We start from the raw sequence: 23,021 nt of genomic DNA, 5'->3' as shown, positions 1-23,021 counted from the left end.
GATTTTACTCTTTCTTTTTTTTTAAGAATGAAAATAGCACAGTTGTTCCATGTTTGCTTGGTGTGCTTTCTTTTAAATTACTTTATTCTAAGGCAGGGTGGCAGCTTTGTGACTCACTGATTTAATTGGTTATACACTACACAATAGACAAAAAGGAGTGAACTGGGAAGAGATCAAATATGGGTAACTCAGTAGCAGCAAGACATCTTATCTGGGCAAAATATAAATATTTGTGTTCAGTCAAAGTAAGGCAGACCCTTCTTTCACTACAGGATCCTAGGACAGGATGTACCAAAGATGTGTATAGCAGAAATGGAATCATCATCTGCCTTTTAAATGGATGTTTCCTAGCTAATGAGAGATGGTGGAAAACAATAGTATATGAGAACATAATGTCGGTGAAAACTAAGAATACTTGAAACATTGACCAGCCTGAGTATATGCCTTAAAACCAGGAAGTCTACACTATTCAGAATGATTTCTTTAACCCCATTTCAGTTCTAATTGCATTAAAATTGAAGGGAATTTCAATTATGTCCAAACACAAGCCCATGCTGATATAAACAATGTAGTTCTCTATCAAAAAGAAAGCTATATATCTTCTGCATACTCTTTATATTTGTATTTTTATCATTTGTTTCTCCTAATTATTTTGCCTGACCGTTGCATATAAATGTTAAAACTCAGAAAATTGTTTCAAGTGAGACTTCAAAAGAGAAGTTTTAAGGAAGAAGTGCAATTTTCTATTGCTTTTCTTTGAATGAATCATTTTAGAGTGACTACTTAAAATTATTTCTTTCTTAGTGTATTCCTCTATATTTGAATACCTTCTTTAAGCCTATGAGAAGTATCTCCTGATCAGGGGTGGAAAAGTGTGATTACAAGGCTCTAATGTGTATTCCAAATTTATGAAAAATAATATAATTACTGTTATTTTAAAATAAGTGAAAAATGTCTATTGACTTGAATGCAACTGAATTTTTGTGTGAAGTATGCCACTTTTAAATTCAATATTAAGAAAAATCCCTTTTTTCTTCATCAAGTAATGTCAAAAAAATTAGTTAACTAAGACTATTTTGCTGTCCTGTCTAAGGAAAGTGACAAGTCAATAGGACACTAATAAAATATCTTTAAAATCCTATTTAGAAGGATTTATATCTGAAGCATAATGATTAGAAACTATATTTCCCTCCATTAAGCCTCTAATTTGTTAATTCCAGAAGAATCAGTTCTCTTTTATCCTATCTACAGGTGATTACCTGTCTGTCTTCCACAATTATTCATTTGCTAGGAAATTTCACATTCAAAGTGCCTCTCTCCATAAGTTATTATACCTCTGCGTGGACCATTTTGTCTTTTAAACCTATCTATCTTCTTTAGTCTCAAGAGAGAACAGTTCAGGAGTAAAAATATATTGAGGATAACTTTTGTATAAAAAAGAAAATAATTGCATGAATCAAAAAAACTTGTGCTTTTTGGATGTTTACTTCAGTGAGAAAATTTGCAACTACTTATAGACTTCATAGGTTGTTTATGCAGTGAGTTTTGACATTAAAATTAAATAATTATTTAAGAAGATGAATCCAACTTCCAGTTTTTCATTCTTGATATTGAAATTTGTGGGGTTTTTTTATTCTGTTGAAATTTCTAAAGTACATGTTTATTTTATAGTAACTTGATTATTAACTCAGTTATGTTTGTGTGATTATACTAACTTAGGAAGTCTGGGAATATTAACTATGCTATCTCACTTTTTATAGCCTATCAACTTCGGGTCTGCCAACCTCCAACAAATATACCAAATGCTGAAATTTTGACTGAGGATGATGAATTTGAAATAGGTAATGTGAGAAAAAATAAAAGCAATATCTGTTTCAGAAAAAGGACTACCATGAACAGAAATGCCTTGGTTTTCAAGATGCAAATCGTGACTGGAATATGTAATATTATATTTGAAAATATAGTATGTGTGAAATCATTCCTCCTCCCTATGCTTCCTGAGTACTAGCTATGTTTCAGAGATCACATCTGATTACCTCGGTAACTCCTTTCCAATGAAGTTCATTTTCAATACATTTTTCATAATGTTTACTATAAAACATGCAGTTTTACATTGAAAGTTAAGAATATTTTAATACGTGTCTGCATGAATATATGTTATGTACCTATATAACTATAACAAATTAAACTGTTAGAATTAATTTTTAGCAAAAGCAGCAATGAAATGTTATTTTTCATTATCAATGAGATCACTAGTTAGAATTTTTAAAGTAAATTTATTTTCAGCTTTAAAAAAAAAAAAAAAACTTGTTGGAAATGGTATATTTTGCACCAGAATTACAGTTTTGTGAGATGAGGAGTAACAATAAATTTGTAGAAATCAGGAGAATCCAAGGAGGGGATGACATTCTGACATTAGAAGACACGTTAATAATGTTACTTAGCCATCTATCCTTCAAAGAAATATTGACTTTCCATTTTGCCTCACTGTGTGTCTGTATTGGATCAGATATTTGACTGCATGTTTTTTTTTACACTACGGCAAAAATTTCAATTGATTCTTAACTTGAATTTTTTTTATTTGACATCAAATAGAAAAACACTTCCACCTATATTTTTCTTTTCTACTTTTTCACCTCTATTTTTCTTTTTGCTCTGTAAACTAAACTGGTGAGAACTGCTGGGCTACACACATCTTTACTTTTATGATTATATGAAACTATATTAATACTTTCTTAATTAGTAAAAAAAGAATTTCTTATTCTGACTAGGGCAAATTTAGTTATCATCAATTGAATATATTTCATATTGATTTCTTTTTTCTTCAAGACTGTAGGAATTACTGGCTTTATCTTATCCTTTTATTTGATTCCGAAATGATTATCCAATGAATTATATCGTTTAAAGCCTTAGGGACAAATGGTTTGACCAGCCTCGGTCAAAGCCAGACAAATTATCCAGCTAATATCGTGGTGGAAAACAGTGATAGATGCAGCATAGTGTGCGACACAAAAGCTCATTTACCACAACATTTTCTTAGACTAATCAGAATTGTTTATGCCAGAGGTCATTTAGCCCATTATATATCTCAGCAAGGAACTTCATTCATCAATAATATTTTCAAAGTTAAAAGTCCCACACAGTTGCTGTTTAATGGTATTCTTTTTTGTCAAACAGGAGACATAATAAGGTACCAGTGTCAACCAGGCTTTACATTGGTTGGTAATGAGATTCTGACCTGTCGACTAGGAGAAAGACTTCAGATGGACGGAGCACCACCTACTTGTCAAGGTTTGTCATCTTCTTTGTCAGACCAGCTGAAAGATGATTCTAGAACTACCCTTCACTTTCTCTTTACATAAAATGGCACATATAAAATATTTCAAACCTTTTGACACTTTCATATTGTCACTGATTGTTATGGTGAATTTATGTCAAATATTAATGCAAAACCATTATTGACATTTTAATGCATTTGATGGGTTTAAAGGGCTACTGCTCTACCTTGTGAAAACACATACCTTCACAATTCATCATTCGGAGGCAGTCTAAATTAAATGTGTAGAAATGAGCTAGTTTCTATCAGTTTTTCTAGAATGTAAAAGAAGTATGAAAATTCATATGAAGATTTTTAAAATGCTAAATTACAACATAGCTCCTATTTGGCTGAGTGAGAGCGTGAAATTTTGTTAGTTTGAAGTGCAATTTGAAGTATTCTCCATTTTTATTCAGTGTAGCTAAAGAGTGATGTTTATGTGTGCATATGCATTTACATTTTCCACCTTAGCTTACAAACTCTGAATAGAGAGGCATGCCACTACTTCATTGTTAAAGTTAAAACAAAATCACAGTCTTGACAATCAACAAAATCTCACAGTTTAAAACATTTATATTAAGTTCATCTGTGATGTGTTATGCTGGAGTAGAATTTTTTCATACCCTTTGAAGAAAATGTGAGAGTTTTTCTTTTATGCAATTCTAACTGGGGAGCTAATGGAGGTAAAGCTTCTCCATGGTTTATATAAAAAAATTGGAATCTCTTCTTAGTTTCAAAGTAATAGGCATATGTTTGTGCTTTCTGGCTATTTCATCCAAATATTAATAGAGATAAATAAGGACGTACACTTATGAACATGTATGATAAAGACATAGACAAACAGTCCAGCCTCAGAAAAGTATAATTTAAGTAAATTAGAACCATTTTGGATTCTGCTAGTTCTTGTGTTGTTCCTTCATGATCCATCTACTCTTTTGATTAATATTGTATCGTCTACTGGAAGTTTAAAATACTTTCCCAAATCAGTTTGTAATAAATACAATTACTGACATTTTATTAAGTGAAAAATGCTACCATCTGGGTTTGCTGCCTATGAAATGTTATTTTCTTTTTGCAGCAATTTGAGGTAATTAGCATATATAGAAAACACTTATGATCAAAGATTTATTTAGTAATAGTAATCAATTAATTGTGAGTGAATCTACTACTTTTGCAAATAAAGTTTTAATTTTTGACAATTTCTTGATAATTTTAAAAGTTTCAGACTAGTACACAATATAGTTATTATGAATTGAAGCATTAATATACTCTTTTTTACAACTTAATTATGACTACAGTGTTCAGCTCAGAGTTTTAGCTGAGAACTGAAAAATAAACTGTCTTACAAATATCCTTTTTCTATATACCTGAAAAATTGGAACGACCAACTATTACTGCTGAATAAACTATTTCCCCCCTGATTTTAGTCACAAAACAATGCAGAAGTCCTTGACAGGGCAAAAGGCAACAGGCACAAACTGAAACACGGGAAATTCTGTCTGAACATAATAAAATGTATATATATTTTTTACTCTGAGAGTAGATTAACAGTGGAACAAGTTGCCCAGAGAAGCTGTGGAGTCTCCATCCTTGGAGTTATTCAAAATCTTGACTGGACACAGTCCTAGGCACAGTTCTGACCCTGCTTGGGCAGGGAGGCTGGACTAGATTATCTCCACAGGTGCCTTCGAACCTCAGTGATTCTGTGATGCTGTGAAAAATCAACATAATGCCTAATGTTATGTCTAGTTCTTAAAAATGCTGAATGATCTTAAAGTGTGATTTTCAATAATAACTTTAATATTCATTATTTCTGAAAATCCATGCATTTTAGGTAACATCATTGTATTTGGGAATAGCTCCTAACATCCCCAATTTAAATGAAGAACTAAACTTTGCAGGTACATAGGCTTTAAAGAGTGGGAAAAAATAGGAACCTCCAGGAACTGCTTTAAGTGTTAAAATGCTATAATAAGAGATTGAGCAAATAGAGATATATGTGCTGATCCTGAGGCACACACTCTCATCTGTGTTGATAAAGTTGTATGTCACTGCAAGACCCAAGACAAAAAACCAGGAATGATAACTTTAATTAACCTAGTTAATTTCTAGTCTGTCGCACACAAATGCTAAATGCTGGATCAAATACTAAGTACTAAGCCAGGGCTCTTAGCATTTTCAGTCTAAAGCTGAATGAAGTTAGCATAATCTTCATAATTAGTAGGATCATAAAATTTAAAAAAAAAAACCTCAAGGAATTAATTAAAATATGTTGAAAATGACCACCAGGCCAGCTAGAATAAAAAGGAATATAATTATCTGTTATATTTTTTTATTTGACATAGAAGTTTTAAAATATGTAACCAAAATTTCAGTATTCAAACACAGATTTATAGTTAGCTTTGTGAAATCTAGAGGTAGTAAAATTATATGTATAAAAAGTATGCCATTCATGATTTTATTATACTACACTGGTTTATGTATAAACTTCGTATAATAGTACTTTGTAATACTTCAGTTATGCAGGCTATAACTCACTACATAAGAATCACCCTGTAGGAATAAACTCAATTCTTCTGTTGGTTCATGTTTATATTAATTTATCTATTGATTTTTCACCAAGCAGAGCATGTTTTAGTATTAGGCTTCATAGAATTAATTTCTGTTGCCTTTCACCTTGTGGATACAGTAGACATTTTAATCCGTGTCACATGAGTTCTGCTGAATTTTGCTTCAATTTTTAACTTGGTTTACACTGAAGTAAATTAATAATCACATTCAATATTCTTTTTTTTTTTTAATTTGAAAAGTATTGGTGAACAGAATTTAAGTGAAAATATTTTTAGATCTCATGTGTCGCAGTAAGGACAGAGTTGTCAGCAACAAGGTACCAGTAAGAGAAAGTATTGAAACAAAAGCTATTTCAGATTGTATTTCTTGGTAAAGGTTAGTTTACAGCCGGATGCAGTATTGTCTTTTAAAACTACATTGACTTAAATTCTCTGATGTGTATCAGTTGGATAAGCAATCCTTAATTTTTTTTTTAGGTTTCCTCCTTTAGATCAGAAAATAATCACTGACTTCCACAAGCTTATGCAAATATCTATTATCTTCTTCTGTCAAAATAGAGTTATCTCCCATACCTCGCATCTAGCTTTTCCCTTCCTTTTCCTTGAAATTAACTTATCCTTTCAGGATAAAATGAACAACTTGGGGTAAGACGATTTAAACTGTATTTTGCGTTATAATTATAGCATCCTGAGAAAATTTGTGGATGATGACTCTCAGCTATATCTCAGCTACATTAGCTCGCATCCATAAAATAACTGCGCTACCTGATTCCTAGGGGAATTCATTGTACAGAATTAGGTCTGTAAGCTCGCTATACAATTCATAAGTGACACGAAGAAAGAGATCCTAAAATTGAGGGCACTTTTCAAATCAATGTCATATGGACACAGCAATATTAGCTGTAAATAAACCTGCGTAACCAGATGAGTACAATGCTCCTCCTGATCTAGCTCTCTCTTTCACTCTGTTTCTCTCTCTCCCTCTCTCTCTCTCTATGTATATGTATACACATATGTATATATAAATATATATGTAAAAGCTGGAGAGCATCAGTTCTTTCATCTGCTTGAGGCAATCACTTCTTTCATCTGATGAAGTCTGTATCACCGCTGGCCCAATGTGGTTTTCACAGCTTGAATGTAGGCATACGAGCTTTGGTTATTCTCCTGTAGAAGGGAAGTGTTATAGTCAATCTCTTTTTGATTAACTGAGATAAAGGCAGGGAGTGAGAAACAACTTTATTTTTAAAAAAATATATCAATCAGGTGATAATTTTGAAAATGACGGATATTTTAAAATAAATGGTCAGATTCCTTTCTTTTATGTGAGTTTTATTTATAAAAGATTATTATCGCTTTCTCTGCTCTTCTGTGATCTCTTGCTCTCTCTGTAGTTCAATGACTTAGTTGTCATAAAAGCCTGATTTTCATTTTTAATAAGACAACATTATTTTCAGTGTTCCTGAGGAATCTAAGATTCCATTACTTTTATTACTAACTGTGGGGGCTCAGTGCTAATTTATGTTTTGCATAAGTGATAGCTGTGAATGTAAATGCCAGATTTTGAGGGTTCTGTTGAGCACTGTTCAGCCCTGAATAAACTGTAGGTCACTAATTCATGTGTCCTAAAGCAAAAGCAGTTCTTGAAAAAAGTCCCAATATAGCACAGTAATATCAGCTATTTTTATTTACTTTATCAAAATCTCATTATAATGCTACAGTAAACTACCTTTTAGTCCAAGTAAAAATACTCAGAGCTTAGACAAACCTTTTCTATCTGACAAAATAAAACAATTCTAAGATGTCATAGACTTGTTAAGCTAAATCCAGTACTTCAAGCACAGAAGACTTTGTGGTTAGTATCAACTTTAGTTCTGGGCTGAATCATGAAGAAGTTGTGAAAATTAACCAGAACATTGCTCCATGCAAATGCAGGTTTACCACTTCAAATACTTCTTAGTTCTGATGGTTATTGTTCTATGTAGACCTAATGAATTAGGATTTAAACAAAGTCAAGCCTCCTTTATGACTTTTTAACCTCATTTTGCTGAACTTCAGCAGCTGCTTTTAAATAGTGATACTGCTTTTTTCACAAACTACTATTTTCTGTTTTAGCATCCTCTACCCCTCCTTGAACTATGACGATTAATACAGCCAGAGCTGTTTTATGTTTTCCAGCACAGCTGCAGGTGGGAGATGAATAACTGCAGACTGTGGTGTTCAGAAATAAGAAAAACAACTCTTAGAAATGAGATGAAAGTATGCAAGGCAATACCTGCTGAACAAGCCAGCAGGGATGGAGCAAGTGTCGTCTTTCATCCCTGCGGGAGATACTCTCATGTTGTGGAGTCCATGCTTTCCCAACAATGTTTTAGAGACTAGAGTAAAGCATGTTCCCCTTCTTCTTTCCTCAAGTTCAATTTGAGAAAAAGGCTGTCAGCTATTCAGAAGTTGAGATTTTTAGGGTGCATTTCTTTAAATTTCTTCTTCAGATGCCTTAGATCTAGTTATCTGGGAAATGATCTGTCCCTGTGCTAGAAGGAGGAAAATACCAGGTCGTCTGAACTTGAGTGTCCCGTGTACCAAAAATGTGAAAATGTAACTAAAAATCACAATAACAAGCATCTAATAAAAAAGGAAGTGATCTGTAGGTTTCAGTTCAGTGTGTATACATAACATATATGTCACAGTTACACGTTATGCTTAACTGAAGGATAATGAAGAACGTGGAGTTTAAAAAAATATGTACCGGATTGCTGTTTGGATTTTTTTAGGTGGGGCAGAACTCACCTATTTTTTTCCTCCTAATTTGATCTTTATTTTCTCAGAAGGTATTTATCACATGATGACCTGCTGTGCATGTTTTTAAGAGGAAGAAAGTAGATGAGTTGCCTAAAGTCAGTCTGAAAGTCTGTTGCACGTTAAACATCAATGTCTTGACTGCTAGTCTTAACATTTGGTTTTGAGAAACTCTTCTTTTCTTCTTTATCTGGTAAGAGATAGGAAAGAAATGGCACTATATTGTGTATGCAGACTGAGAAATAGAATTTCAAATGATTTTTATTGCAAGTAAAGGCAGTAAACTGGCATTGTGTGAGGTCTCTGTAGATCTAAAAACAGGATAGCCGCATTAGCACAATTCTACTTCCTGTCCAGTTAGCCCTGCCGAGAGACTAGACTAATTAGTCGTAACAAAATATCAGCCTAAAGCATATCTTGTATTTTCTAAGCCAAAGGCAGAATGTCTGAATAGTGCTGCGTTGTACAATGTAGATAAATCAGTGTTCTTGGAGCTTGTTAGGATCTCAAAATGTAGGTGCCATTTTACTTTATGCAGACAGATTGTAGGAGGGATTGACTAATTTTGTTTAAAAGCTGACAACTAAAGATCACATTATGTCTTCAGCTTTGACTTTCAGTGCAAAACTTTTCTTGAAATTGTTGTTGATAACAGTAGTAAGCTGAAAAAAAAGTCTCTCGTTCATTTTTTGAATAATATAGCAATTTAATTCTTAAATGCAGTCTAAAGTGACAACATATCTTCTAGATAATCTTCTAGACAATGAAAGAAGAAAAATGCCATGAGTCAATAACTTCTGAGGGTTGCCCTGTTTATTTTCAAGATATATGTTATTTTAGATTTTTTTTTCTACAGCTAGCTTTGTTCCTTAAATGTACTCAATCTTTCTACATTTATGGCAGTAAAATGAATAATGCAGATGTTTAAAACCAAGACAAATCTTATCAATCACATGACACATAAAAATAATGGACTTAGATTTTTTTAAACAATTCATCTATTTCACAGTGCTCTGTCCAGCCAATGAAATGCGTCTGGATTCAACAGGAGTTATACTGAGCCCTGGCTATCCTGACAGCTACCCAAATCTCCAGATGTGTGCTTGGACCATTACTGTGGAAAAGGGTTATAATATCAGCCTGTTCTTTGAATTCTTCCAGACGGAAAAGGAATTTGATATACTAGAGGTGTTTGATGGTAACTATAGGATGCACAACTTTGGATGATATTTTTTTATATTTATGTATATTTTTACATTACATCTGTTTTGCCACTACCAAATCACGTTATACATACTATAATTGATTTAAGTATAAAAAACAATTAAATAAGCACATCTTTGGGTTTATTGTACTAAAAAGAATTAATTATTGCATTATACTGTGTTTCAAGATTGTATTGCATTAGTTATATTTAAACATAATTTTGTTTCAGAACACGTATATATTTGGTAATGTATATCATGTAACGTCAACTTCCATTTTTAAATATGATTAATTTACCATTTGCTTGGAGGATGTATTTAAAGTTTTTTAATCATGTGCCTATAATTTATTGTATGTGATTTTAAACTTTGTAACTCCTTTATTTTTTTTCTTACTTGTGTCAAGGACCAAATAGTCATAGCCCGTTGCTCATTTCTCTCAGTGGGGACTATTCATCTTCTCTAAATATAACTAGCAATGGCCATGAAGTATTTCTTCGGTGGTCAGCAGATCACGGCACTAATAAAAAAGGTTTCAGGATAAGATATATAGGTATGTAAATCAAACTTATTTTAATGTGTATAACATCTTAATATAGAACATATTTATTTGTGTGAAAATGATAATATAAGCTATATTTTGTTCCTTTGGTTTCTCAAACTGGAAGGAAATTCAGTTTGTTTTACATATGAATCCAGTGATACCAATCTTACGTAAAACAATAATCTAAATAGAATATAGGCAATACATGTGCTCTGTAGAGTTTTAAGGAACAGTTTCACAAAACTTCAAAATGGCATAAGCCAGCAGTATTACTGAAAGAAGCAATCTCACCCTTCTGCCACCCAGCATCATTTACTTCCATGCATGTGTCTCCATCCTTCTTACTGGATCATTGTGCAATTCAACATAAACAATTCTGGTGGGACAGGGAAGGAGGTGGTAACAAGGCAAGAATGAACAGCTATAAGGTGGAAAAATGTGAGTCCTTGAAGACTGAACCGTTTAATTCAAAGTTCAAAAGAAACATCAAACAGTGTAAGAAGAGATCAATTAGTACACCAAAAAAGCCAACCTATGAACAGTGAGTGAAGATGATACTTAACAAAGACTGATTTCTATATAATTTTATAGGGTTATTATGTAATGTCTATTTTTACAGGTTAATAATATTCTTTGCTCAAACTAAACTAAATCTATTATCATTTATAGCAATTTCATAAAATCTGTGTTTGAATTTTGTAGCATGACCGAAGACATAAATTATACAGAATGTAAAGTACTGGGAATAATAGCTGTAGAACACTTTCAGTGTTAGTATTGGTGAAGTTAGGCATGACACAATTTCACTTTACAAAATGGAAAAAGCAGTAGAGAATAAATAGGAAATTTTTCTGTCTGCTGTGCATTTTTTTTCCTCACTCAATTTTTGGTTACTTCACTATTGCAGGAAAATAAGTAGGCTCATTACAAAAGTCTTTCAAATAGAGTATCAGTGTCATCTTTCCCTTTAGGCTAGCAAAATTTTCTCAGAGATAAAATATTTTAGATAAAACTCATTGTTGGCTAGACACTAAATATTACACTGTGCTCATTTTGGTTACCTATAGTATCTCTTGGATCCTTTAAAAATAAGAAGAGAAAGCTCTTAATATTCTATCTGTAGTGGCAGTGTAAGGAGGATGTTGAGACTTAGACAGGAAATGCTAGCTAGTGAGTGGTCTTTATCATGCAGAAAACACCAGTATATTTCCTTGTACAGTAAAGGAGTAGAGATGGCTCTATCTCTGCTTTTTCCAAAGGTAGGAGGAACAGTTTGGGGTAAAGAAGAAAACATTTCCATAGTATGTGCTCTGAAAGGTCTGCCAGTGTCTTACCTTCTGCTGCTTTTTTTAATAAAGACTAAATAAACAGCCATGTGTCTCACTCCTGATCAGAGGAAGCCTTTACCTGTGAAAACCATTGCAGAGGTAAAGGTAAATAGTGGGGCATGGCAAGGCTGAAAGAGTGAGGCAAGCAGCACTTCTCTGTTTCACTGAGGACTGGAGCGAAAGGAGTTTCTCCCCAGTTCCCAACAGTTCTTCAAAGCATGAACGCAGAACTTGACAAACAACTTCTAACTTACTTTTCTTTCTTATGAAATGGGGAAGCAGCCATCTTAACCAAGCAGTCTTGACTGCTCTTTGATCAAAAAGGTCAGAAACCAAGATAAATTATTAAACAAGCAAAATTTATCTTAAACTGGCTGACAGGTTGTAAGACCCTTCTGGTGGACTCCGTTGGCAAGCTAGACAAAACCAAGCGATTTCAGTCTCATGGACTTAATGAACAAGAGGAGTTAAAAAATATAAGCATAACAGTGTAATAATTAAGCAATCTTTAATGTTATGTAGCCTTAAAGCACATAAATCCTTTCAGATTAAAGTAATTATATATCTCAATGATCTTTTTGCTCTTATAAAGATTTCTAGATGTTACTTCCAAACTCTGTTTTGCATAACACCAAATAAGACTGCCGCAGGGCTTTTCGGGTTCTAATAAATCACAAAGAGAAAAAAAATGCAGATTCAGTGTTTTTGCAGCAGATTTTAGTAGCACTCATAAATGTGATTAAAATCTATCTTAACTTTTACTAGTTCACTTTCAGTTCACAGAATCATAGAACTTGAAAGAAATAACTTTGTTAGGTCCAGGGAAAAAAAAAAAAAGAATGAGGAGGGTTATTTGTAGGATGCCCTAGATGGTTCCTTCTTCAGAACATTTTATATACTGCAGAAACTTATCAGATTGCATTAAATTTCACCACGGACTAAAATTCTGTGTGTTATTCAGTTTAAAAAAGAAGATGGTGAAATGCAGTTATACAAGTGAGCTATCACCTTGTACTTCCTCTCATAGTACTAAACCCTGAAGCCCTTGTCAGGCCCTATTGTTTTACCTTTATGATTGATGAACTTTATGATTGATGATTGACTGTCTACTTATGCATTGATGAATGCCTGATCAGAGCACAAAATATAACTTTTAGTGATATATTTCTCATCTCATTATTACATATCCACTGAATTCAATAAGAATTTATCAAGAATTGTCGTCTGACTCCTAAATGTATCTTTTATTTATTTAATATCTGTGTTTAAAGCTCTCTACTGTAGTACTCCAGAGTCCCCTCCACATGGTTTCATTGTCAGTCAGACAGGTGGACAGCTCAACAGTATGGTTCGCTGGGCTTGTGATCGAGGTTTTCGGCTTATTGGGAAAAGTACTGCTGTATGCAGGAAGTCTCCATATGGTTATTACTCATGGGATGTTCCAGTCCCAGCTTGTCAAGGTAATTGTTTCATTATAAAATGATACACCCTCACAAACTTTTATTTTCCTTTTCTAACATAAGCAATCAGTTTTCTGACTTAAAATGAATATGAGGTAATCATTTAATGTTCATACCTCTGTACCAAAATGCTTCTACCCATTAAACATTACCAAATAAATGCATTTTCAGCAAATAGTAGTTTAATCGAATCTCGGAAGGCTGGCAAGTACCAAAGATAATTTACATCACTGTGAGAAAAAATTAAAGATTAAAATACAAAAACACTCAAAATGTTCATGTAAAACTCAATATTTAACAAAGTTCATTTAATTTGTCTTGTTTAGTTCTGCATTAAATTTTTAATTTTACTTTTCACTATAATTCACACTTTGTCATAATCCAATAATATATAAAATAAAAAAGGCCAAGAATAGGATACTGGCCAAAAGAAGCATTACCTTTGATGCCATTCTAATCTTCTGAGTTTTAAATGTCATGAAGTTTACTGTATATTTAGTTTCTTCAGCCTTATAAAAACAAAACATGTTTTCCTTAGCAAGGAAAATTACATAACTATTTAATGTCTATTAAGATTATATTTTAATTCTTCCTTTCTTAAGAATGCTATTCTGCTCATAAATTGCACAATTGTAGTTATTCAGTTATTTTCAGAACATTGTTAGAACTTTATTCATAAAAAATTGCAGATTTGATGTCTACATTCTGTACAGTGTTCTATATAGCAAGGAATTTCTGCTGTTCTCTTCTATCAGCTGAGGAAAACACTGATTATGTTTGCTACTCAGATAAGGTGCTTAGACTTTGCAAATCACATGTTCACAGAAGCAGTAGACCTTTAGGATATCCCAGCTGAGTATTTTGACTAGATGCTTGCAGACATTTTATTCCTGTTGACCAGTGGAGATAAATGGTATATAAATGTTCAAATTTCCCACAAGTCTTTTTTGGCTTTGAACTATGTGTTTCTGAAGCATAGAAAAATAACCTCTATCAAAAATGAAACAATATCAGTTTCAAAGCTGTCTGATAAATTTCTATTAATATATAAAAAGTCTGTATATATTTGTCAGAATGGAAAGTCCACAAAAACAGAAACAAGTAGTGCATTTCATTCTTTAGCTTTTTTTCTTCTTGGCCGATGTGAGGACTACCTGACACTGTTAGTTAAATGTCTTAAATAATGTTGAATGAAAAAAAAAAAAATAATAAAGCCTTCCATGTGCAAATAGCAGATGATTATTGCCAGCAGTATATAAGAGTTCAGTGAAGACATTTCAGTAATGGAGATAGTTGCACCACTCAAAGATAATACTTCAAGAACGAGTGGAATTAGGTACTTAGTAATCTCATGGTGTCTGATCACATGCAAAGACTTTTGGGCTAACTGTTGGTATAATGTAAATTTTCATATGGGATATATATTAATTTAATAACAATTAGTTATAATTGTGCATGTAATGAAGGTTGACTTTGATATGTGATATGGGCTTTATTCGACTCTTCCAGCAAGTCCTTGTATGTGGGAAGTGGTTTGTGGCCATAATATATATGCTCTGCAACTCATGCCAACCCACTCATTAGACTCAACCTAAAGAAACATTATTACTGCAAAAGCCTCTCAAAAATAAACTATTTCAATACATTACGCATGCATCTAAGCTTCCCCTTGCCTTGCTGATGTGAAAATTATGCTGCATATGAAAGATTTATGGTACAGTCTCTTATATAAAATATTGAGAACATTGTCAGTAAATATCCCTAATGTTCTTTAATAGAGGATATACAAGACACATTCCTTTTATTTCTGAAAAGTAGTTCCAACTTTTCTAACTATGGGTTAGTGTTTTTTATGACTTCATGATATAGCCTTTATAATTGCCCATCATGTTTCTATCCTTCACAATTTACCAGCTTCTTCTGCTTTACATTTTCACATTTATAGCATAACTACTAAAGCCAATTTAATGAGTTCTTTCATGCATCCCAGTTTTTCCACGGATGACTATTTTGCACACACAGAAAATGTGGTATTTGCTTTTTTTTTACTAATTTGCAAAATGTTTTTAAGACCATTGCAGATCATTTTAATCTATTTGTTTTATCTTTCTTAAACGAAGATTACCAGTCAAATCACAGTAATTGTTACCGAAGTCATCCTATCAGAAATGAGAAATTTAAGGAAACAAAATTTGAGAGTTCCTTAATATGTTGCCTCTACAATCAGCACAGCTGGCATTTTAACAATTCTGTGTCCATTTCTCTTCAAGCATTTTTTACTGCTTGCAAAAGATTTTCCTGGCTGTATTTAAACCCATGCTTTCTCTCTATATTTATCATTTTTTATCTGTAGAATTACTGAGTCATCACTTCTGAATTCTCTGTTGTAACTAATGAATGCCGGCAGGCTTCTTCACTACTGCTTTTTGTTAAGATTGTGAGTTGCTTTAGAGCAATGCATTTTAATATTCACATTCTTACACCAATATGAATAGAAATCTTGATCTCTAAATCTGTAAATATGTAATACCAGGCATTCTTCAAATCCCGTACATTACGAAACTTTAAGTGAAAATTCCAGATACATACTTTAACCTTATGAAAGCCTTTTTTTAATATTATGTATAGATCTGAACATATCTTAGTAGAAAATACTTAATACAGCAATGAGTAATCAAAAGGAAAAGCCTCAAGCTAAGACTTCAACAGTTAACTGAAACCTGCTTCAAAGTTAATATAAAACCACCCTTTTGCAGCCATGAAAAGAACTAAAAGGAACCTGCTTCAAAGTCTAATATAAATATAGTAGTGGCAATAATAATTACTATTAAATAGAAAGTTTGCTGTTGTAACTTTTAGATACTAACTATTCTGTTTTTGAGGAAATTGTAATGTGAGAGTATTGTCCATCCATGCATCCATCCCCGTTTTAATGACACTAAGCCTCTGAAATAACAAGTCAATAAAAGCATCTCATGATTAACTAAATTATGAGAATTCATTATGGTAAAGGTTTTAAAGAGTGAAAATTAACATGCTGCAGGAAAGGAAATTAAAATTTTATGCTTCATATAAATGTAGGCATATTTACAAGCAATAAAGATTCTCAGGAGCTTCAAAGTATTTTTAAAATATTTATTTTTCTCTCAGTTATTGTTTATATTTTACTTTTTATCCCAGCATTACATGATTCCTCTTTTTAATTATGAAACATTTCTCTTGCAAATAAGTTATATCTCACACAGACCTCATCAGAAATCAGAACTATCAGAATATTTTATAATTTCATATAAAGATTACAGGCAAATAGTTTGGCAGAAGTTATAGGTAAAGACATTGAGTAAACAAAAGTTGTAAAATAAAGTGGGATTCAGAGGAATTCTGTAGCTCAATAATCTAAATTGTCATACTTGTGATTGTTATGCAAATGATACTCAAACATACAAAAAAATAAAGGAATGAAAAAACAGACTATCTTTAAAATTATACTGTCACTTCTGCTATCTGTAGGCATGATTTTCTCAAAAATGATATTTTTGTCAGGTAAAATGCTAGAATGCATTTATGGTAGTCTGGAACAAATATCTGATGTGTAAAGAAATTATTTTATACTTTTAGATGTTTTTAGAGATGTCTATAAGTTTAAGAGAGTCATCTACATTCATATACATTAGTTAGCAATGCTATTTAGAATTAATACATCTATGTTAATGATAACTATTTCTTGTATTCATTAAAAATAAGACTTCTGTTTATTCCAGAATGCATAACTGTATTGGAAGAGCAATAAGTGTGAAAACTCATTTAATAGCTTGTTAAATACCAAAAAAAAAAAAAAAAACGACTGGAATCTTTTAAAGTGATATTCAAGGCAATCTACAGGAAATGTAGTTTTCACAATGTTTCTTTACTCTTCATGGGTCCAAGTAATTACATTCAGAGGAGTATGCTGCTGAATATTTTCAGAAGTAGTCTTGCCTTTGTTTGAAATGCTCCTGATAAAGGATGTGAGCTGTCCTTTAATGTTATCAGCTCTCAGTTGGTGTCAGCATTGACGCTCAATATTTTGTCTCCTGGAGGAGTAGAAGGTACCTATACCTACTAAGCATTTTTTTTTAATGAGTCAGAGTAAATCCAAGGATCAAAGGTCCTTTGTAGAATGAAAAGTTAGATTTTTGCTTGGGAAATTGTCATTTTCGCATAAACTTTTAATTCTGCCTTAACATTTAAATAAGGATATTTAACAGCTTTATCCCAGTCCAGTAATAATTTTTGAAATTTCATGTAAGTCTTTGCAAGGTGCTGGTGGTTTTAAGAACTAATAAACCTAAGTTCTTCCAAGGATTTAATGTGTACATCTTTGGATCTGGAACTGTGTTCTGATGCTGGTGAACGAAAAAATAGATTTTAATGTTCCAGTTGTGACTTCTGATACTGATTTGCAAAAATCCCCTTCTGATATTGATTTGCAAAAAACATGGTTTGTAATGTCCAAGGTGGTATACAGTGATCAAATGTTTCAGTGATAAAGCAGTTTTTAGTGCACTTTGGCTATTCCTTATTTGTCTTTTTTTTTTCCGTTGGGTTTTCAGATGAGGCAATACCTTATTTTAATCTTTTCACTTTTTCTTTTCCTTAACTAAATCTTTCTGTGCAAAATTTCTGTGCAAGTTTGCACACAAGTAAAATGCAGCTCATAACTACTGACAACTAAAAGTCTCAGTAATCCCTTGATAGCGTTATTGTTTGTATTTAAGACTTATCAAGGATTTGGAGCATTGAGATGAAGCTTATTTATTAATAATTTAAGTTTAAAGGAAGAATAGGTTTTTTGTATACTGCAAAACTGATTCTGTTAGCATGGACGATCTTGTTCAAAATGTATCTAGTTAAGTTATTAATGGAGATTTTTGAATATTAAAGGAATCATCATTAATCTCTATGGTAGATACAAAACATCTGAGGTATATATGAAACATCTGTGGTTGTATATTTTACTGACTGCTGAAAGCGATAGAATCTGCAGTTTATGAAAAAGTAGCGCTATGACATTTGTTGGTCCTTAGGATCATAAGCAGAAGATGATGGCATGTAACAAGTCACTCTGGGCTCTTCTAGTTTTTATACTCTGCTGGAAGCTGACGTTGTTGTTACTGGTGGTGGACTGGGTTCTGGAAGCTCCATTATAGTCTGAAACTTCTTTTTATCATAGACACATGATTTGACAGGAGGTGGTAAACTTGGCCAATACAAATCTTATCTATTAATTTACAGATTATGGAAAGATGAGTTATGGGGTAAATGTTGATATCATTTAGTTTTATTTGATCACCTTGCTTATACCAGCTTTTGATTGTCTTCCTCATGGCAAAGAAAAGGTCTACCTGATATGTTTACTGCTCTAATCCAAATCCTTGAGTAATTTGAGATATGGTAATCATCATCTTTGTCATACGTTTTCACTTTAGTGTCGTAAGGGCTCTGTTTCTTTCTTTGGTAGTATAACTTGAAGTAGTAGAGCTTTGTCAGATGTTTAGTAAAAACTCTCCTGGACCATCTGTTCAGTTAGCTTATCACTTTTGATCTTAAATTGATGGAAAAGGTGAGAGCTGAAAATCTGAGGTGTCACTTTTGATTCATATTATTTTACTAGGATCACCAGCTCCAAATGTACGGGAGAGAAACCAAGCTTTGCAGCTAGAATTAGTGAAATGAAAGTTTTTCAACTTTTTTTTTCATATCTTTCGAATTCAATGGAATTTAGTGATGCTCCCAATGCCTTCACTGCATCCAAATCACTATTTTTCTCTTTTTTTTCTGAAGACATTTGTCTACAGTTGCCAGTAGATATAGTGATAGCCGTGAGATACATGTTTTATGGTTGCTTAGATATGGTGATGAATAAACTAATCATAATTATTCTGGATCTTTTCTACATAGTGTATTTCATCTTTAACTTCACATCCCATATGTAATTTCTTTTTTATGGAAATCTATTTTAGCATTGATTTTATCACCTCTGTTCTGCAAGTTGTGATAGTATTGGTGCTTTTCCTCCATCTCAGCCACAACTATTGGTTTTGGTGCAGAGCCAGGCTGTTGTTGTTATATTGCTTGTGAAAGAGATTTGTCTTGCATCAGGTCAGCTCACTGCAGGGACAAGAACTGCATGCTCTCTCTCTCCCAACTATTTATGCATAATCCAAGAGGCTTAACTTTTCATATCTCTGTATGAAGGATAGGTGCCTCTCTTATAATTGAAGATTACACTTCAAAGTAAGGTACTTCAGTGTTAAATGAGAAAGTCCTTTTTTTGGATTTGGCCTGTGTGATGTTAAAATGCAGAAAAGATTCAATCTTGATTTTATACCAAAAACAGATAAAGTGGTACCTAGAGTCAGATCTTCTCTTTGTGCTTTCCCTCTGGTGAATGGTAACAAATACAAAAGTTACTTGCATTTGCCAATTTTCAAATATTTACAAAGAGGGATGAAGTATTTTATTTCTGCTTTGCAGAAGGAAAAAAAGAATGTTCAAAGTTATTAGTGCCTTGCCAAAGGCTACACAGTACATCTGATGGAGGAAAAAAAAAAAAAACAGAAATACAAATCAGCTTTCTAATGTCTCAGTTTGGTGCTTTGTGCATTCAACTATGCTGATGATGTTTTTCCTGGACATTCTGTATTGCGTCTTCTGTGATTATCTTTTGCACTTTGAATGGATAGCTGCAGAGTTATGAACTATACTCTTTATTTCTACCTCCTCCATTGAGGAAGACATAATAATGGACCAGAAACTTCTTGAGGTTTCATTCCTTAGTTTTGCCTTAAATTTAATGGAATTCATATTTCTAGGCTTAAAACACGTATTAATGTTAGAGAGCTATTTGTATGAATGTGTGACTGTTGATAGCACAGTGCATAAACCCTTTGAGGCAAGAGGTAGCTTATAGTGAAGAACAAATAACAATGTTTTGTGTTTCTCTTTAATTAGCAATATCTTGTGGAATTCCTAAAGCTCCAGTAAATGGTGGAATATTAACCACAGATTACTTAGTTGGCACCCGTGTTACTTACTTTTGCAACGATGGGTATAGACTATCATCCAAGGAACTTACTACTGCTATCTGCCAGCCAGATGGTACATGGAGCAATCATAACAAAACACCTCGCTGTGTAGGTAAGAAATATATAAAAATTCTCCAGTCAGCAGGAACCTGACTATACGCTATGTTTATTTTCTAAGACGTAAAACTTTGCATTACTTAAACTTTCAGCTTCTACTTGCTTTGACCTGTGAGTCATTGGCAGCATTAAGTTATTTTAACCAGATAAATATTGAAGCATTCTGTGACAACAGAAGAAATACACTACACATCATAGAATACACGGAAGCTGATAATTAACTTTCAGCTAAATTGAAGTTTATGGTTGCAGAGGTTTGTGCAAAACTCAGCTCTTTAGAGAGTTCCTGTGCTGCTAAAAACCCTATTCACTACCCAGAATGGCAAAATCTCTAATATTTCACACTTCTGTGAAACTACTGCTGATTATTTGTATCCAGCCCATCATTATAGTCCTAGACCATCTAAACTCAAGGGAACATCACTGAAGAGAAAATGCATGTTCAGTTGCAGGGAGAAGTAGATTCCCAAAGAGTTTTAAGTGGGATATGAAAACATAGGTGGTCATAAGACTAACACAGAAATATCAGAGGGAGAATCAGATGTCCATTAAGATTTGCATTATCTCTCCCAGTGAGATGCTCACCCAGTCACTTTAGAGAAGGAAGGAAATTTACCGTATAGTAGTTTTCAAGGGTTTTCACCTTTTCATCGTGTTCTTATAAATTAGTCTATTTCCTCATGCCTTTTTCTCTTCCTAAAGAAACAACGTGGATAGGGAGAAAGAAAGTAGGGTTGTAGAAAGTTTGTTTGTTTGTTTGTTTGTTTGTTTTGTGGTAGGAAGAACATGTAGAACGAAGAAGTAAGATAAAATGCTTTTCTTCTGATAACTCATCCTGAATATGGATATTACTTTTCTTGTCACCAGGGTGCTGCCTCCCTAAATCAGGCTTTAAAATGTCATGGACTTTACCTAGGTAGAACATAATCCCTGCATTAAAATTTAGCTAACATCTTAGTAAAGATCATCATGTCTAATCAAAAGTGGACAGTAGTTCCATGATGATGAACCTACATTGAATTTTTTCAAGAGCCTTGCTCTTCAGACATGTAGTCACTATCTTTAAAATATATTTCTGAATGAATAATTGCACATATTTTCCTAATTTCAATGTGCTAAGCCAGAAATAACTCTATATTTTTGTTGTTTTTAAAGTTGTTACATGTCCAAGCATTAATTCTTTTACATTGGAGCATGGAAGATGGAGAATAGTGAATGGTTCACATTATGAGTATAAAACAAAAGTAGTTTTCAGCTGTGATCCAGGCTATTACGGTTTGGGACCAGCATCTATTGAATGTCTCTCTAATGGCACCTGGAGTTGGAGAAATGAGAGGCCTTACTGCCAAAGTGAGTACATGTTGCATCTATCTATCTATCTTTGCTGTTCATCTACCTCTGCTATGTAGGCTTCAGATAAAAAATATTTTATTTGGCTTTCTTAGAAATGTAGAAACTATCTCAGACACAGTTCCTGGGTATCCTGTAAGCTATTATTTATAAATAAAATCCATTAAGCTTAGTGACAAGGAAATTTCTGTATGCACACTTCTCAATTTTTAAGTTCCCTGACCCTTTATAGGGGTCAAAAATAAGTCATGAAGAATCTTTTTCTGTTTTGTACATGCTGGATATAAACCAGGCAGAATACTTTCATAGGTCAAGAGTGCTGAGGAGCCTAGAAAAATGCTAAAACTTGGCATCCTCCTTAACACTTCAGAAATAAAAATCTCTCCTTTCATCTGGCTCCCATGTAGTGTGCAGGTCCACATCCTTCCCACCGTAGTTCTTTATATATTTAAATTTAGACATCTGTGTTTGAAAAGTATGGCTGTATAGGGGTACCTGAAAGCCACACAAGTTTTCCTCTTTCTAAAACACCTAATAACTCTCACTCTAATAGAATGAGATATGGTGATGCTTTTGGTGCATGTATCTATATATCTATATGTATATAGGTCCTCACTTATTTAAATAAGTGAAACAAAATGTGTAGGTAATTCAGAAAACTGTAGTTTCTTTATATTTACAATATATTTAAATATTAAACAAAAGACTGAAAAACGCAGTTAAGTTATTTTGGAGTTCTTTGCATCCTAATAGAAATTTCATTTATAATATAGAGGAATTTTCTTAAGTTAATTGCAGTATTTTCTTAACAGTATTTCACTTCTTAAGTGAAGTATTTCACTTCTTTTTTCTTAAAGAAAAATTCTTATTCTGAATGAGAAACTGTTTTGAATTGTAACTAAATGGCAAAGAATTCCATGAAAATGGTTCAGGCGTTGTTGCAATGTATTGTGAGAATGGAAAAGCAAGCATTTTGGTATGAATAGAAGATAAAAATGACATCTTTTCAGAGAAAGAAAAATATAATTTAAAAAATGGCATCAATATTAACACTGAAATAGTTACAATATTACAGACAAAGCCAAGGTAATTAAATGGTAATTCATTAATAAAGTTCCGAGCAGTATTTTTTTTTAAAAATCTTAGAGACAATTTATTTGTTTATTTATTTATCAATTTTTGAGTATTATTCTTGAGGAGATAATAGTCTTTGTACGTAGAGCTTTTCATCCAGTTCTACAAAGCAGAATGCTTAAGACAATGAC

The 23,021-nt window shown here is 32.8% G+C and overlaps 1 protein-coding gene across 2 annotated transcripts in view; it reads left to right on the top strand.

Moving 5' to 3' along the window:
* Positions 1 to 23,021, top strand: part of CSMD3 (CUB and Sushi multiple domains 3) — a 711,519-nt gene that overhangs the window by 616,935 nt on the left and 71,563 nt on the right. For both annotated transcript variants that reach the window (XM_068933141.1, XM_068933140.1), the window contains 7 exons: positions 1,761 to 1,841; positions 3,178 to 3,291; positions 9,695 to 9,883; positions 10,297 to 10,443; positions 13,034 to 13,222; positions 20,216 to 20,401; positions 21,562 to 21,756. In XM_068933141.1, coding sequence (XP_068789242.1) covers positions 1,761 to 1,841; positions 3,178 to 3,291; positions 9,695 to 9,883; positions 10,297 to 10,443; positions 13,034 to 13,222; positions 20,216 to 20,401; positions 21,562 to 21,756 — 1,101 coding nt within the window. The remainder of the gene's footprint in view (positions 1 to 1,760; positions 1,842 to 3,177; positions 3,292 to 9,694; positions 9,884 to 10,296; positions 10,444 to 13,033; positions 13,223 to 20,215; positions 20,402 to 21,561; positions 21,757 to 23,021) is intronic.

This window comes from Struthio camelus, chromosome 2 (genome assembly GCF_040807025.1).
Source record: "Struthio camelus isolate bStrCam1 chromosome 2, bStrCam1.hap1, whole genome shotgun sequence".
Lineage (NCBI taxonomy): Eukaryota > Metazoa > Chordata > Aves > Struthioniformes > Struthionidae > Struthio > Struthio camelus.
Note: the sequence above shows the minus strand (reverse complement) of the source record. Positions and strands in the feature narration are given on the sequence as shown.